At 35.2% G+C, this 18,331-nt stretch overlaps 1 protein-coding gene across 2 annotated transcripts in view; it reads right to left on the reverse strand.

Annotated features, from left to right (window-relative positions):
• Nucleotides 1-1,370: 1,370 nt before the first annotated feature.
• LOC120780520 overlaps nt 1,371-18,331 on the reverse strand; it is a 28,706-nt gene continuing 11,745 nt past the window's right edge. Inside the window, exons 1-2 of one of the 2 annotated variants that reach the window (XM_040112789.1) lie at nt 2,859-3,312; nt 1,371-1,801 (exon numbers count right to left, since the gene is read on the reverse strand). In XM_040112789.1, coding sequence (XP_039968723.1) covers nt 1,654-1,801; nt 2,859-3,151 — 441 coding nt within the window. In that variant the 5' untranslated portion in view covers nt 3,152-3,312 and the 3' untranslated portion in view covers nt 1,371-1,653. Of the gene's footprint in view, nt 1,802-2,858; nt 3,313-18,331 lie in introns of those variants that run through there. The other variant, XR_005705891.1, reaches the window with a different exon arrangement.

Genomic DNA, 18,331 nt, shown 5'->3' on the forward strand with positions numbered 1-18,331 from the left:
TATAATAGGAGGCTAGTCCTAAAAATGATCGTAATTCCTTTAGTGTTTCAGGAATTTTATATCTATTTATTGCGTCTGTCTTACTAGGGTCCATGGTGATTCTTCCGTTATGGATTATGTGTCCCAGAAATTCAGTTGTTGTTTGAAAAAAATTTGATTTTTCTTCCGAAATCTACATATTTGCGGAGTGTAGTGTTTGTACTATATTTGTAACATCTTTGATATGTTGCTCTGGGTCAGCAGAGTAGAACAAGACGTCGTCGATATAGACATATGCACACTTCCCAATATATGTTCGGAGAATATCATCCACACATCTCTGAAATGTTGCCGGAGCGTTCTTTAATCCAAACGGTAATCGAAGGAACTCATATTTAGCTCCATTTACCGAGAAGGCTGTTTTTTCCCTATCTTCTGGTTTAATTAATATTTGGTGGAATCCAGATTCCAAATCTAGTCCTTTCTTTGAAACTGTCCATATTGGTGAGTTGTATGGACTCTTGCTTTCTTCAATAATGTTGTTTTTTAATAATTTTTCTATTTCTTGCTTTACGAAATCTTGGTCTGCATAAGGGTATGGATATTGACGAACCCAGACTGGCTCTTTAGTCTCTGTCCTAATTTCTGCTTGTATCGTTGTTGTACACGGTAATATCTCATTATTATAATTATTCTTCATTAGCTCGTGTATTTCTTTTTCATAGGTTTTATTCCCTATCGTATAATTAATTTTTTCTTGATTCCTATTCTGTAGAGTACTCTCCTGTTCAAATGATGCCGAGTAGTCAAATAGATCTATTCTAGCTTTCATTTTACGTAAGGGTGCGAACAGAGTGGCCGCTTGTTGCCGAGCCGAGCCGACTGACGCTTATTGCGAGAACCAATGCGAGAAAACTGGTATTATACAAATTAGTACAAATAAGCGCGAACAGGTCATAGTGGGCGCCGAGCTGGTCAGACCGCAAAGCTGGTTGAATGCGAGAAAACAGTTTCAAAGCGTATTCCAGCGCCGACAACATTGTTTATTCTGCGAAAAGCTAGTTTTGGACATAAAATTCTTTGGAAAAAGTGAAATCATGAAAATCATATGCTGTCATTCATCATTTAATGGCATTCTTGTTGAACTTTTCTTGAGTACAGTCGTGTGTTTTGGTTTATTTAAAATGAATGTAGAACAATTAATAAGTGAAGTTTTTTCTCGGCCGGCTTTGTGGGATCAGAAAAATAAATGTTATCATAACCGTGTTTTAGTGGAAAAGCTATGGATGTCCGTTGCTTCAGAAATGAAAATACCAAGTAAGTTACATTGAAATTTATTATATTTTATTCATGCATACGAAATTACAAAATTTATCTCTTATTAATATACCATTTTTGACACTTGTTTTATTGAATTCTTTTATGATTTTTCCAAAATGTTCTTTTTGCACTTCTTCCTTTAAATTTTCATCTAATCCTTCTAAATCAATAATTATGTTGTGTAGAAGGCATATACATTTTACAATGAGTTCAGCGAACAAAGGATCCGTTTCAATGGGTTTCCATAATATTCTGAACCTTGCACTTAATAACCCAAAGGCGCATTCAATGCACTTTCTAGCTCTTGAAAGCCGGGCATTAAAATATTCATGGTCTTCCGTTATCTCCTTTCGGCTATACGGCCTTAACAAACATTCTATGTATAGTAAACATATTATCCCATAGAACTTGGGTTGTCTCCTTAACAATAGCTCCTACTGTTGACTTGCCTAGCCGAAACGAAAAAGCTAGTGAGGCAAATGATGCTCCAGTTGCCAGAAATCTAAATAAGAAAGTTAAAACAAAAATTGTTATTTAAATTTATATTATATTATTTGTATAATTTTTTGTATTTTATTGTTTAAATTCATGTATGCATATAATTTTTATCATATTTTAATTATATGGTTTTATTTGATTTTGCAGAGGAAGACTTAAAAAAAATGGAAGTATTTACGCGATCAATTTCGATGTGAAGTACGCAAAATTCCAACTCCACAATCGGGGGATGCCGCATCACAAATTACTTCGAGTTGGCCTTATTTCAATTCTCTACTGTTTTTAAAGGACCAAATGAAATACAGAAATTTAAGTGGTAATTTAAAAGCGTCAAGTGTAAAAGCTATCCAAGAAGAGGTTGAATATGAAGAAGAAATTGAAGATATTATCAACACTTCACAAGTCGAAGAAACAAGAGATCTGTGCGACAATGACGAGTTCAGCTGTGAAGTTCCATCGAAAAAAAAAAATACCTCTAACAGCACTGCCCAATTGTTGGAAATTGAAAAAAGAAAATTGGCACTGCTGGAAAATAAAAAAATGGAAAAAAAGACTGTATTGGATGAAGATGAAGCATTTTTTGTAACTCTTTTGCCGCATATTCGGAAGTTGGACCCAGAGAATAAATTTCTGTGTCGAATGGAAATACAAAATGTACTTTATAAATACGTGTATGCAAAAGTTAAAAATATGCCCACACTGTCCAATGAAACTTCAAGATACGCGCCTTTGTCTTCACCAATCAGCGTTTCTTCTGAAAGCTACCAGATAAATTCTTTAGACCTTAGCACAACACCTTGTTTTCAACCGATCTCATTTACCACAGTTGAAGGTACAAATATACCATCAACTTCATCATCATTGGTTCCAGACCAAAATACAATGGAAACTGTAATTTATTCATCTATAAATTCCTCTTAATTAATTTATATTATTTATTTTTAATTTTTTTGTTTAATTTTTCTTTTTATTTATAAAAAAATGTATTCATGAATTTAATACGATATAAACTGAATTTAATACAATAAATACAAATATATAAAACATAAAAAATTTCTTACCTGAAAGTTACTATCAAGCGTTCACATGGACATATTGGTACTTTAATAAAATTACTCCACTTCTTTTTTAATTTATCACCAATATTTTCGAGAATATAGTCGAAAGTTTCAATACTCATTCGAGTATATTCTTTAAACTTGGCAGGATATTTTCTTAAATCACTATATAAGTGATGAAATTCTCCAAATTCACTTCGTTTATCATTTATTGGATGTTTTCCAAATGATTTTTTATTGATAAAATACTTTAAAACAGTAGCCGAAGCTAAATACTCATCATCTGACGAATCCATATCTTTTCACTTCAATTTCACAAACACGAATGAACAACAAACCCAAATGCATACATAAAACACAAATAATAGATAAAATATCAGCGCTGATTCTCGCATCCACTATGCACACTCAAACTTGTTTCTCGCATGAACAAGTTCTCGCAATAAGCGTCAGTCGGCTCGGCTCGGCAACAAGCGGCCACTCTGTTCGCACCCTAAGGCGTTGCGTTGCACTTCTTTTGATAGAGCTTCTATCACAAATTCATTTTTGTGTGACATTTCTATCTTGGATAATACTCCGTTGAGTGCTTGATTCAGGTGATCGTAGTATATGTGGAGAGGTTTTTCCCCTTGTCGTATTCTCATCATATCTTCCTCGAGTACATAGAGTGGGCGTTGATCTGCATAAGAGTCGTCTAGGGGGTCTATGATTTCATCGAAGTTTAGCTTTGTGTTGTTGTTGATGAGGATTTGTGCAGCTCGTCCTGTGATCTTTCCTCTGAGAAGGATGAGGGCTTCAGTGTAAATGTTTCGTCCACGAAATATTTTCACATTATTCATTAGAGTTATTGCTAGTTTTCTCCAATTTCTGTATTCGTGAAAATCTCCACTAAACACTGTTATTGCTGATTTGAAGAGTCCTAAGTCGACTTCTTTGGGATTAGTGTATGTACAGATTTCATCCTAGGCTTCTATTATTGGTGTATTACCTATTTCAGCTTCGGCGAATTTTTTCTGTAGGTCTTGCACGATTATTTGAAGTGCTACGATTTCTGCAGCGTGTTCAGCCATTTGGTTTGTTGGACCGGTTTGAAAATTTGCTTGAATTTTAGTTACTGGATTCAACCTTATTTCTTGTCCTTAAAGGATTTTTGTATCGAATCCTTTGTTGTTGACAGGTCCTTTTTAGTTTTGGGACACTTTCCTAGGATATGTTTTTATATCCTTCACTTGTTAAGGAATTTATTCTGATTCCTTTTTATTAGTGTGTCCCTGCTCGGGCGCCAATTAAAGTTTACACTTTATTATTTTATAAAAAAATATATTTTTAGCTCCATAGAGCGATCTTTATTTAATCACTTAATAAACAGAAAAAAAGATGTTGTATAAGTTAACACCAAAGATATTAGTAACCCCACAGCCAACTTCCGGCACGTGTCTTAAGAATAGTTAACATTCAAATTCCCGGAATTAATTGCAATATTGGTTGTGCCAATTTTTATGCAACGGAAATCAATAATATTGCATTATTGCAGAAATATTAACTTTCCAAAGAATAGCTTGGGCAAAGCGCAAGCTGAAACAATATTGCTATTGCAGCAGTCTGCTCAGTACAATAAACTGGTGATGCAAATAATTAAGTGCATAGCCCTAGCTTTAATATAAATATAAGTACTTGTAAACTAGATCAGTTGGGCAGTTGTTAATTTAAACTCAATAAACGCGGAATCGCTGTCCGCCTAAAACTAAAATTGTATTTTTTTTCGCTCTCACGAAAGTGATTGCGTAACTGGCGCCCGAGCTAAATACAAAACGTAAAGTTTTGTATAATATACCGCGTAAAGCGTGAAATCAAAAAAAAAAAAAAAAAAAAAAACAAGTAAGGAAGGGCTAAGTTCGGGTGTCACCGAACATTTTATACTCTCGCATGGTAAAGTGATAATCGAGATTTCATTATCCGTCATTTACATATTTTTCAAATACCGTATTTGTGTAAAGTTTTATTCCGCTATCATCATTGGTTCCTAATGTTTATACTCGTATTATACAGAAAAGGCATCAGATGGAATTCAAAATAGCTTTATATTGGAAGAAGGCGTGGTTGTGAACCGATTTCAGCCATATTTCGTACATGTCATCAGGGTGTTAAGAAAACATTATATACCGAATTTCATTGAAATCGGTTGAGTAGTTCCTGAGATATGCTTCTTGGTCCATAAGTGGGCGGCGCCACGCCCATTTTCAATTTTTAAAAAAAGCCTGGGGGCAGCTTCCTTCTGCCACTTCTTTCGTAAAATTTAGTGTTTCTGACGTTTTTTGTTAGTCGGTTAACGCACTTTTAGTGATTTTCAACATAACCTTTGTATGGGTGGTGGGCGTGGTTATTATCCGATTTCTTCCATTTTTGAACTGTATATGGAAATGCCTGAAGAAAACGACTCTGTAGAGTTTGGTTGACATAGCTATAGTAGTTTGCGAGATATGTACAAACAACTTAGTAGGGGGCGGGGCCACGCCCACTTTTCCAAAAAAATTACTTCCAAATATGCCCCTCCCTAATGCGATCCCTTGTGCCAAATTTCACTTTAATATCTTTATTTATGGCTTAGTTATGACACTTTATAGGTTTTCGGTTTCCGCCATTTTGTGGGCGTGGCAGTGGACCGATTTTGCCCATCTTCGAACTTAACCTTCTTATGGAGCCAAGGAATACGTGTACCAAGTTTCATCATGATATCTCAATTTTTACTCAAGTTACAGCTTGCACGGACGGACGGACAGACGGACGGACGGACGGACAGACGGACGGACAGACGGACGAACAAACAGACATCCGGATTTCGACTCTACTCGTCGCCCTGATCACTTTGGTATATATAACCCTATATCTGACTCTTTTAGTTTTAGGACTTACAAACAACCGTTATGTGAACAAAACTATAATACTCTCGTTAGCAACATTGTTGCGAGAGTATAAAAAACTATAATACTCTCGTTAGCAACATTGTTGCGAGAGTATAAAAAAAAATTTTGTAACGCGTAAAGCATAGAACGTCGTATACCTAAAAGTACCGGTAGTGCGCGAGTGGCAAAATCTGTGGTAAAATCAAGTGAAATACAGTAAAAACGTTAACTTTGTGCTGTGACCTTTAAGTGATAAACTAGTGACAGTGTGCTAGTGCCACCCTGCAGCAAATTACCCAAAACTGAAGAAGCAAAAAACCGCAGTTGTGAAGGCCCCTTAGTAGCTTCGGCAAAAAGGTGGTATTATGTACCAGCCTACACTCTAGGAAAAAAAAAAAATTAAAACTGATAGTTAAAATAACGAAGATAACTAATTAAATTTATCGTCACCATAAAAAAAAAAAAGCCTGAAAAGCGACAAGCAAAGTAACAATATAAACAATTAAAATACATTCTAAAACAAACCATTTAAAGCTAAAAAAGGCTTCAAAATCAAACTCCTAAGGGAAACAGTGAGAAAAAATTAGTACAATAAAAAGTACTAAAATCACCTATAGCCAACAATTGTACTATCCCCAGCGACTACAACCGTTATATCTATACCAAGAATTGCATCAATCAACATCTCAAGAGGACACCAGCCCTGAGAAGAACATCAGCATCCAGGAAGCAGGATCAATATTAAAGTAAGAAAAATTTTAAAGTAACAATATTATATTAACAATTATAAGATGGCAAATCCAGACAATCTTGTTCGCCCCTCAATTCTCCAAAATAATGCAACACCTACTCCTCAGGCGGCGCGAAACGCTCAATTGAGCATTGACGACTTAACGACTCTCATAGGAAACATAGCAACAGACATTTTTAGGCAACAAGTACCACAAATAGCACAGTCAGCTCTTAACCCAAATGCTAGTTTGTCTTTAGCAACTGACCAAACTATAGAAGAAACCCACAGGACAAATTTAATAGACTTAGATAGGATACCCGACGTCGTTAAATGTTTGAAAGAATTTACCGGTCACGCAGGCGAATTTAATTCATGGAGGAAAAGCGTAGATCTGATCCAAAAAATATACGAACCCCTAAGAGGAACCCCAAAGTATTACGGTATTCTTAGCGTGGTTAGGAATAAAATAGTGGGCAACGCAGACATGGCGCTAGAATCTTATAACACGCCTCTCGACTGGTCTGCTATAACAAAATGTCTTTCCATGCATTACGCCGACAAACGCGACCTGTCCACACTAGAATACCAAATGACCACTCTTATACAGGGACGAAATACAGTCGCAGAATTTTACCAGCTAGTTTACAAACATCTGTCCTTAATTTTAGATAAAGTAGGTTGTCTCGAAATGAGTAATGAATCCTTGCGGATGATGACACAATCCTACAGGGACAGAGCATTAGATACCTTCATAAGAGGGCTGAATGGCGACCTCCCAAGGCTGCTAGGAATAAGGGAACCTAAGTTGACCTGCCCCAGGCCCTTCACCTATGTCTTAAGTTGGACAACCAAAATTTCCGCACGACTCATGCGCATACCTTAAAAAGAACGTACCAAAATAATCAAACCTTTTCAAGAAGGTACCCAATACAAGCTCAAAGGCAAGAGTTTTACCCTCAATTGGCACATATGCTACAAATATACCAATTGGACAGGCAACAACCGCCTGTACAAATCCCAAATATAAACGCTCCCCCCAGGCCACCTAAGCCTCAACCAAGGCCAGAGCCTATGGAAGTTGACCAGAGTATACACTCGCGTAGAATTAATTATATGAATAGGTCACATCGGAACCAACTCCAAGGCAAGAGACCGCCATCGGTCACTAATTATCAGCCAAACAAAAATCAGAGGACTTTCCACATAGATACAACGGCGGTCGAGCAAAGCGAAGATGGAAGTGTTCAATACGGGGAGCCAAGTGACATCCATTTTTTAGCATGAGTAGCTCTTCGCTCCCTTATTTCGAAGTGAAGACGGAGAGCGGTAACATTCTGAAGTTTTTAGTCGATACAGGATCTTCTAAAAATTATGTTAAGCCCGAATTAGTAAAAAAACGCATAGAAAACGAGAGTCCCTTCTATGCTAGATCTATTATTGGTGATATAAAAATCAGCGAGCATACATACGTGAAACTTTTCAAAATCGAGGATAAAATAAGATTTTATCTAATGCCTTCTATTGAAAAAACATTTGATGGTATTTTAGGGAACGATACGCTTAGAGCACTCAAAGCAATAATACACACCGACAAAATTATATGGTATTAAGAAACGGTTTTACTGTTAGCCTTAAACAGCTTCCTTCGCAAAGTGTCAACGTTATTAACATAAAAGAAGAAAATTTGTCTCTCTAAACAGAGAGAGATGTTATGAGAAAAATCGTGAATACACATCCCAAGCTCTTCTCCGAGCCCGACGAGAAACTTACTTATACGACTAAAGTCGTTGGACAAATCCGGACTATCAATGACTCTCCTGTTTACACGAGATTCTATCCCTATCCAGCATCATTAAAAAGTGAGGTAGAATCGCAAGTAGAAAAACTTTTAAAGGATGGCAGTATAAGACCCTCTAGGTCACCGTACAACTCCCCTGTGTGGATTGTACCTAAGAAAGCAGATTCAGCGGGAAACAAACAGTACCGCATGGTCATAGATTTTAGGAAACTAAATGCTGTCACAACCGCGGACAGATATCCAATACCTGAGATATCAGAAGTTATATCTCAACTGGGAAACAGCAATTTCTTTACTGTTCTCGACTTAAAAAGTGGTTTTCACCAGATTCCACTAAAAATCTGATATAGAGAAAAACTGCATTCTCTATTAACAATGGCAAATATGAGTTTACAAGGTTACCATTTGGCTTAAAAAACGCCCCATCTATCTTCCAACGAGCGCTGGATGATATACTCCGAGAACACATTGGAAAATGTTGTTATGTCTATATTGACGACATCATCATTTTTAGTAAAACCCAAGAAGAACACTTTTTTCACATTAATACAATTTTCAATACCTTGGACGAAGCCAACATGAAAGTTCAGTTGGATAAGTGTCACTTCTTCCAAAAGGAAGTAGAATTTTTAGGGTATGTCATATCTCCAAATGGCATAAAAACGAATCCTGCAAAAGTTGAAGCAATTGCCAACTTTCCAGAACCTATAACTTTAAAAGAGCTTCGCAGTTTTCTTGGTTTGTCAGGATACTACAGAAGATTCATAAAAGACTATGCGAAATTAGCAAAGCCACTGACTTCTCTTCTGAGAGGGGAAGAGGGTAGAATTTCAAAAAACAAATCCTCGCAAGTAAAAATAAATTTGAGCAAAGAAGCGATACAAGCCTTTAATAATATCAAGCGCTCACTTACTTCAAAGGATGTTGTACTCGCATACCCCGATTACAATAAAAAATTTGAGCTGGTAACAGATGCTTCCAATTTCGCTATTGGAGCTGTTCTATCCCAAGATTCGAAGCCCCTGGCATTTATCTCAACGAATTTATTTTCATTAAATAAAGCCGAAGAGCACTATGCAGCCAACGAAAAGGAAATGCTAGCCATAATTTGGGCTTTAAATTCATTCAGAAACTATTTGTATGGATCTGCCAAGGTCCAAATCTTTACTGATCACCAGCCGCTAACATATGCGCTGAGCAATAAAAATAATAATTCAAAATGAAGAGGTGGAAAGCCACTTTGGAGGAATACTCATATGAACTTTTTTACAAACCGGGCAATCAAAACGTAGTGGCGGACGCATTATCGAGGATTCCACCAAATGAGGTGCACATTAACACTGCTTTGTCTATAGCAACAAATTCGGATGATAGCTCATTCCATAATTTAATATATAGTATCGAAGCCCCCTATTAACGCTTTCAAAAATCAAATCTTCTTAAAGAGATGCGAAACCTCTACTTACCAATTTAAAATAGTATTCCCAACGTATCATCGCCATATAATAACGGAACCAGAATATTCTCAAGCAAATCTGATTTCAATCCTTAAAAGATACCTCAACCCTTCGGTAATAAATTGTATTAAAACAGAAGAATCCACAATGGGGAAAATACAGGAACTATACCCCTTGCACTTTAGGAAGTATCGCATTAGATTCACTCAAGCAGAAGTCGAAGATGTAACTAGTGAACAAGAACAGGAGGAACTCATAATTAGAACACATAACAGAGCTCATAGAAACAGCAAAGAGAATAGGACACAGATTTTGTAAAAATACTACTTTCCCGGAATGGCAAATAAAATCAAGAAAATTATTAAAATATGCGCCACTTGTAAAGAGAACAAATACGAACGACACCCACCCAAACCCCAACTACAAAATACGCCCATCCCAAAATTTCCAGGACAAATAGTCCAAATAGACATATTCTTGGTCGGTAAAGAACTAATTTTAACTGCTGTAGACAAATTTTCGAAATATGCAGTAGCAAAACCCATTCGGTCTAGAGCAGCAGAAGATATCAGACAACCAATGAGGGATATTCTTTTCACTTTAGTACCGGAAACAATAGTAATGGACAACGAAAAATCCTTTAACTCAGAGACACTAAATTTTATGATTGAAAATGAGTTTGGTATTGAAATACATCGAACACCCCCATATACGAGTTGTTCAAATGGACAGGTAGAGCGGTTTCACTCAACCCTTCAAGAAATAATACGTTGCCTTCAGGTCGAAAAAACGCATCGAACATTTTATGAACTTTTTAGAAAAATCGGTAAAAGAATATAATAATTCTATACACTCTACCACTGGAAGGAAACCGATAGAAATATTTTTCGGAAGACGCGTTAGTAGCGATCCCAAACTGCTAGATATTGATAGGCAAGAAATAATTAAAAACTAAAAGACAAGCAAACCGCCGACCTTTCTTTCCATAATAAAAACAGATTGACACCGAAACAATATTCGGAAGGCGATGAGATTTTCGTAAAGATAAATCGTAGATTAGGAAATAAATTATCAGCTAGATACAAGAAAGAAATCGTAGTACAAAATTATAACACTACAGTCAAAACAAAGTCAGGGAGAATAATTCATAAAAATAATATTTTCAAGCAAACTCGGAATAATTCCCACCGATATTTTAACAGAGACAGAACTCAACTTGATTAATGACTTTGATAGCTACTCTAACATCAAAGTTTCCGTCGCCGTACAAGAACAGAATATTATCATAATCCTTAAAATTCCTAACTATTCACGAGATATCCTATCCAAAATCCTGTTCGAGCCTATCCCTAATGCCAAAAATAAAACAATCATATTGAAAAATTATGAAATACTAGTGGATAATATGAACAATATTTTTAATGTAAATGTAAAGGAAAATCTGAAACAAAATTTGAAAAAAAATTGTAGATGATTGTTTAAAGAATATACTAAACTTCGAAGAAGCATACTGCGATATGCAAACCTTTGAAGAAACCGTTGTAAACGAAATTTTACCTGGTATACTAATATTTAAGAATTTCTATTCTGAAATTGTAATAACACAATTGTAATAAAATGAAAATAAAAATTAAAGGAAATTTTCTTATTAAATTTGAGAACTGTGAAATTAGAGTAATGAATAAAACCTTTTCTAATGTAAAAATGAAAGCATTCGATCAATTTATTTTGCCAAATATGATAACAAAAATTAAATACCAAAATACATCTTTTCCAAATCTAAAGTTGAAATCTTTGTACTTAAACAATTAAATCAAGATGATCACATTAAACTCTTAGTGAATGAAAACTATAAAACGCATATAATTAGTCTAAGCACTGATGTCGCACTAGTATTTATTATAGTACTAGTATTCATTTTGGTATTCATAATTAAGCACAAGCACAAGCTATATGTATCACCAGTATCGCAAGGAAAAACTGAAGACGTTTCAAATTTAAAAAACGGTCCATTTTTACAAGTCGCAATATCTTAGAATATTTTACAAAAACACCGATTGGGGACAATCGATTTAAGAGGGGAAGAGTTAACACCAAAGATGTTAGTAACCCCACAGCCAACTTCCGGCACGTGTCTTAAGAATAGTTAACATTCAAATTCCCGGAATTAATTGCAATATTGGTTGTGCCAATTTTTATGCAACGGAAATCAATAATATTGCATTATTGCAGAAATATTAACTTTCCAAAGAATAGCTTGCGCAAAGCGCAAGCTGAAACAATATTGCTATTGCAGCAGTCTGCTCAGTACAATAAACTGGTGATGCAAATAATTAAGTGCATAGCCCTAGCTTTAATATAAATATAAGTACTTGTAAACTAGATCAGTTGGGCAGTTGTTAATTTAAACTCAATAAACGCGGAATCGCTGTCCGCCTAAAACTAAAATTGTATTTTTTTTCGCTCTCACGAAAGTGATTGCGTAACTTATACAAGCGGGTGCTTGTATTTATACAAAAAACTTAGCTTCAAAGTAATATGTTTATCAGTTGTAGTTTTGTGGTTTCTATTCTATTGTGGAAAAGTACTGAAGTGGAAAAGTACTGATGTGGATGACAATTAGTTTAGTTATTTGGATAGTGTTATCTTATAGTAAGTGATGTCAGCTTACTGCTAGGCAGATGTATATGTGTGGTAGCTATTCTCAGTTGGGTTCAGTGTAAGTCATGTATTAACTCGGGCAAACGTGAAGGGGGAAGTGAGAGCAACGTATTGTACCACTCCATATTTACAAATGAGAGCAACGTATTTTGCCACACCATGTTTACAAATGAGAGCGCGCGCATACATACATGGGAAGTAGCACTGTGGGTAATAACTGTAAAATTGCCTAACAATTTTAAGTTTCTTTGTAACTACTATAAATTTATAAAATATAAAACAAATAACAAAAAGTATAATAAATATTTTATTTTAGCAATCATTTTTTATTATGTCTTTATAACAGCATTTAATTTGGTTTATTTGCCATAATAAATTCTATGTTTGGTTTAATCTCATTTGCTGTAGCTACGCGCATTATTGTACCAAAATTTATATCAGATAAAGTATTTCTTATTTTATGTTTGTTTAATTTCATTATTGAAAAAAATTGTTCACAAGTGTAGGTGCTTCTAAACATAGATATAATTTTCGAAGCAAAAAGTTTCAAACAAAGATATTTCTTTACACAAAGATCTTTATTAAAAGTAATTCTGTCTGAAGTTTGCGCAAACTTATTTTTATAATCTCGCAACAATGTTGCTAAGGAGAGTATTATAGTTTTGTTCACATAACGGTTGTTTGTAAGTCCTAAAACTGAAAGAGTCAGAAATAGGGTTATAAGTGATCAGGGTGACGAGTAGAGTCGAAATCCGGATGTCTGTCTGTCCGTCCGTCCGTCTGTCCGTCCGTGCAAGCTGTAACTTGAGTAAAAATTGAGATATCATGATGAAACTTGGTACACGTATTTTATTCCATAAGAAGGTTAAGTTCGAAGATGGGCAAAATCGGCCTACTGCCACGCCCTCAATATGGCGGAAACCGAAAACCTATAAAGTGTCACAACTAAGCCATAAATAAAGATATTAAAATGAAATTTGGCACAAGGGATCGCATTACGGAGGGGCATATTTGGACGCAATTTTTTTGGAAAAGTGGGCGTGTCCCCGCCCCCTACTAAGTTTTTTGTACATATCTCGGAAACTACTATAGCTATTTCAACCAAACTCTACACAGTCGTTTTCTTAAGGCATTTCCATATACAGTTCAAAAATAGAAGAAATCGGATAATAACCACGCCCACCTCCCATACAATGGTTATGTTGAAAATCACTAAAAGTGCGTTAACCGACTAACAAAAAACGTCAGAAACACTAAATTTTACGGAAGAAATGGCAGAAGGAAGCTGCACCGAGGCTTTTTTTAAAATTGAAAATGGACGTGGCGTCGCCCAATTATGGACCAAAAACCATATCTCAGGAACTACTATACCGATTTCAATGAAATTCGGTATATAATATTTTCTTAACATCCTGATGACTTGTACGAAATATGGGTGAAATCGGTTCACAAGCACGCCTTCTTCCAATATAACGCTGTTTTGAATTCCATCTGATGCCTTTTCTGTATAATACGAGTATATACATTAGAAACCAATGATGATAGCGGAATAAAACTATACAAAAATACGGTATTTGAAAAATATGTAAATGACGTATAATGAAATCTCGATTATCACTTTATCATGCGAGAGTATAAAATGTTCGGTGACACTCGAACTTAGCTCTTCCTTAATTGTTTAAAATAGTAGATCACTGCAGATCTATTAGCTCAAGCTGTAACTCCTGTGGTGCATTGCGAACATCAAAGGTAAAAGGAACTACGAAAATGTCAAAACTTTCTTGAAGTGTTTTTAATACTGTAAATCTTTCACAGAATTCAACTAATAAATTTGAAAGCTCACAACAATATTTTTCAACGTTGAGCTCTTGATTTTCACCTAATGTCCTTAGACGAGGGAAAAAATAAAAATTGCTTGCAGCGAATTGCTCTTTCCAAAGTTCAAGCTTCCTTTTAAAGCTTTTGATTGCGTCAATCATGTCGAAAATTAAATTATGCTTTCCTTGCAATATTAAATTTAAATCATTAAGGTGTTCCGTAATATCAGCTAAAAAGGCTAAATCCGCTATCCATTTTGGGTCGTGCAATATTTCGAATGATTTATTTTTGAATTTCTGTAGAATAAAATCAAAACATTATTATATATCCGTTTACGATGTACACAAAACATTACCAGAAAGTTCGAAATTGATAACCTCAAATCGTAAAATCTTGAAAGTGTTTTCCCACCACTTAACCATCGTGTTTCTGTGTAATATGGTATGTCCCCATAATCACACTCCATACTTTCAAGAAATTCTTTAAACTGACGATGATTGAGGCCATGAGATCTCACTAAATTGACACATTCAACGACAACATCCATTACATGTGTAAAAGATAACGACTTAGCACATAGGGCTTCCAGATGTACCAAGCAATGTACAGCAATGAAGTCGTTATACTTTTCTAGATTAAATTTGCTTCTAAGCCTGCCTATAAACCCGCTTTTGTGACCCGTCATTGATTTACCACCATCTGTTGCCACACTATGCACTTTGCTCCAGTCTGTGCCCTTTTCAGCAGCGCAATTCATAACGGCATTAAAAATGTCTTCTCCTGTTGTAGTTCCTTTCATAGGTATTAGGTCCAGCACTCTTCTGTGATATTGAACTCAATATCTGTGCCCCGAATGAACACAGCCAACTGTGCAATATCGTTTATATCTGTACTCTCGTCTAGAGCCAAAGATGCAGAAGTAAAGGTGGAAATTCGGTTCTTTAATTGCCGTTCACTATCACTTGCCATATCCTTTATTCTTCGTGCAATGGTTCGGCGCGATAAGCAGATTTTTTGATATTTCGGAAGATGTTCTTTAGTTAAAGTTCCAGCTGCTTCCAAAAGGCATTCTTTAATGAAATCTCCATCAGAAAATGTATGGTTACCTAACACCATTTTAAGTGCAATCGCATAACTAACATAATAGATTGCAACATTACTATCAACAGAACACTCCTAAAAGTAGAATATTACAGATAATACCATATTTGAAATGACTTAGTAACCTACAAACCTCTTCTTTAATGTTGCCTAACGACTTTAAGTTCATAAAAAAATTGGTACGGGATTCACCTGTATACCTATCATATTCTTTATGCTGCGATTCATAATGCCTTTGAATATTGTATTTTTTCATCTGAACATGTTTTTTACATAGCAGACATTGTATGCTACCAGAACTTTCCTGACAAAAATACTTTTCTTCCCATTCCACATTAAATGGATTAATTTTTCTTTTCAAATTTTGGGCACTGCTTTCTTCCTCTGATAACATTTCGGCGGATTTAAATTATAATAATTTCAGTTTCTGAACCACTGTCCTCAAACGCATATAAATACATAAATGAATCTTATGAGAGCGCCAACGTAAATAATTACCCAACAACCCTTCTTCCGCCCGCTTACCTTAGAATTTCCAAAGACTTGGGTTTTCCCCATAGAAACGACTCTGCTGATTGCAACGCAGGGTTGCCAGGCTCGAAATACTGTAGTAATTATAAAAATTGTTTTCAATATGTTCGAAATTTTTTTAAACTAACTCAAAATCAGAATCAAATGCTATTATTTATAAATATATAAACTAGTTTTACTAGTTAGATTTCAGTTTTGATATTTTATATTATGAAAAATTGTAATTGAAAAGTTATATGTGTGCAAAACTACATATGCGTATTGAGTAATGGCAACATTGTTCGCATGAAAACGAGAACAAAACGCTTGCCGCTTCTGGCGGAGGGAGGAGCGAAATACGATCTTTCTTCTAATAGCGTTTGTATTCTATTTGTGTGCTTAGCCACTCTCAATCAATAATGCCATACCGCGCAAATATATTTTTATTTGATGATTTTTTATATTTTTGAAAATATGTGTTCCCTTTCTATAGCGCGTATTATTATTTTAATACATTTCCAGAGGCAACTTAGATTTTTAAAATTTAACAGAACAATTATAGAAAAACCTCAGTTCTTTGAATATTTTGATAAAACAACTCAGCTGAAAATATCACAAATCATATATTTATAGAAGCATTTTCATTAAATGGAACTGCAATATGTTTAAACAAAATATATAATACATACTGGTCACAAGTATATTTCTTTTATATATGCAGATATGTACATATAAAAGCCCAAAACTTGAGAAAAGTTTTCCCAATTGTAGCTAAAATGAATTTTTACAACTGGCATCACCACCATTAACTGTTCTATCTCATGTATAGTGGTGTGAACAAAATTGGAACAACTATAGGTGTTGTGAAGTTTTAAAATGTGGTGTTTTCTTATTAAATAAAATTGTTTTTAGATACAAGTATAACTTATATATTTTTTCCTAACAGTGATTAGAATTTCCCACCATGCAAAGGTAAATAAAAACAAATTTTAATGCGAAGCTCTAAACCCTGCAAATTATGTTTACTTCTTTTTGTTCACACAACTGTACAATTGCGATATGCAGTAAACTTCCGCTCTTTAATTTGTGTACAATGTCAGTATTGCCGCAACCACTCTGCGATGAACATTAAGTTACGGAGGAATGTAATTGATTTTTTTCGCAACTTTTCGCAACTTTTTATGCCCTTTTCTCCGTAAACTGATATTCCCCTCATCTAGCCCCCGTGCGCACTTTGCTAACTTTGCGGGCTAAAAATGTGCCCATCCAAGATGTATATCAAACAAGTAAGGAAGAGCTAAGTTCAGGAGTCACCGAACATTTTATACTCTCCCATGATAAAGTGATAATCGAGATTTCACTATCCGTCATTTACATATTTTTCAAATACCGTATTTGTGTAGAGTTTTATTCCGCTATCATCATTGGTTCCTAATGTATGTATTATACAGAGAAGGTATCAGATGGAATTCAAAATAGCGTTTTATTGGAAGAAGGAGTGGTTGTAAACCGATTTCACCCATATTTCGTATATGTCATCAGGGTGTTAAGAAAATATTATATACCGAATTTCATGGAAATCGGTCTAGTAGTTCCTGAGATATGGTTTCTGGTCCATAAGTTGGCGACGCTACGCCCATTTTCAAACGACTTTATAGAGTTTGGTTGACATAGCTATAGTAGTTTCCGAGATATGTACAAAGAACTTAGTAGGGGGCGGGGCCACGCCCACTTTTCCGAAAAAATTACGTCCAAATATGCCCCTCCCTAATGCGATCCTTTGTGCCAAAATTCACTTTAATATCTTTATTTATGGCTTAGTTGTGACACTTTATAGGTTTTCGGTTTTCGCCATTTTGTGGGCGTGGCAGTGGGCGGATTTTGCCCATCTTCGAACTTAACCTTCTTGTGGAGCCAAGAAATACGTGTACCAAGTTTTATAATGATATTTCAATTTTCACTCAAGTTACAGCTTGCACGGACGGACGGACAGACAGACATCCGGATTTCAACTCTACTCGTCACCCTGATCACTTTGGTATATAGTATAACCCTATATCTGACTCTTTTAGTGTTAGGACATACAAACAACCGTTATGTGAACAAAACTATAATATACTCCTTAGCAACTTTGTTGCGAGAGTATAAAAAGTTTACGTACACTAATGATTGTTTATATAAATCAAACGTAATTACATATTTTTAGCGGTTTTTGGCCTACATTTTGTTGCTATTATTGTCCCTAGACATCGCTGTATGCTCCTCACTCAATTTCTAGTATTATTTCCGGATATTTTGACCCACTAAGTCCATGATCCAGTTTTTTGCCTTTTTTTGATGAAATTCGATGTTTTCGAATACGATTTTTCAAAAAGTTCCAGATATTTTGAATAGGATTATGGAGTTATTTTTAATTCCATAACAACCAATCTCGTACAAGATGCAAAGTGTATTTTGGGTCGGTATCCAGTTGGAAATTGATTTTTCTGCTATTG

This window comes from Bactrocera tryoni, unplaced genomic scaffold, assembly GCF_016617805.1.
Source record: "Bactrocera tryoni isolate S06 unplaced genomic scaffold, CSIRO_BtryS06_freeze2 scaffold_25, whole genome shotgun sequence".
NCBI classification, from domain to species: Eukaryota; Metazoa; Arthropoda; class Insecta; order Diptera; family Tephritidae; genus Bactrocera; species Bactrocera tryoni.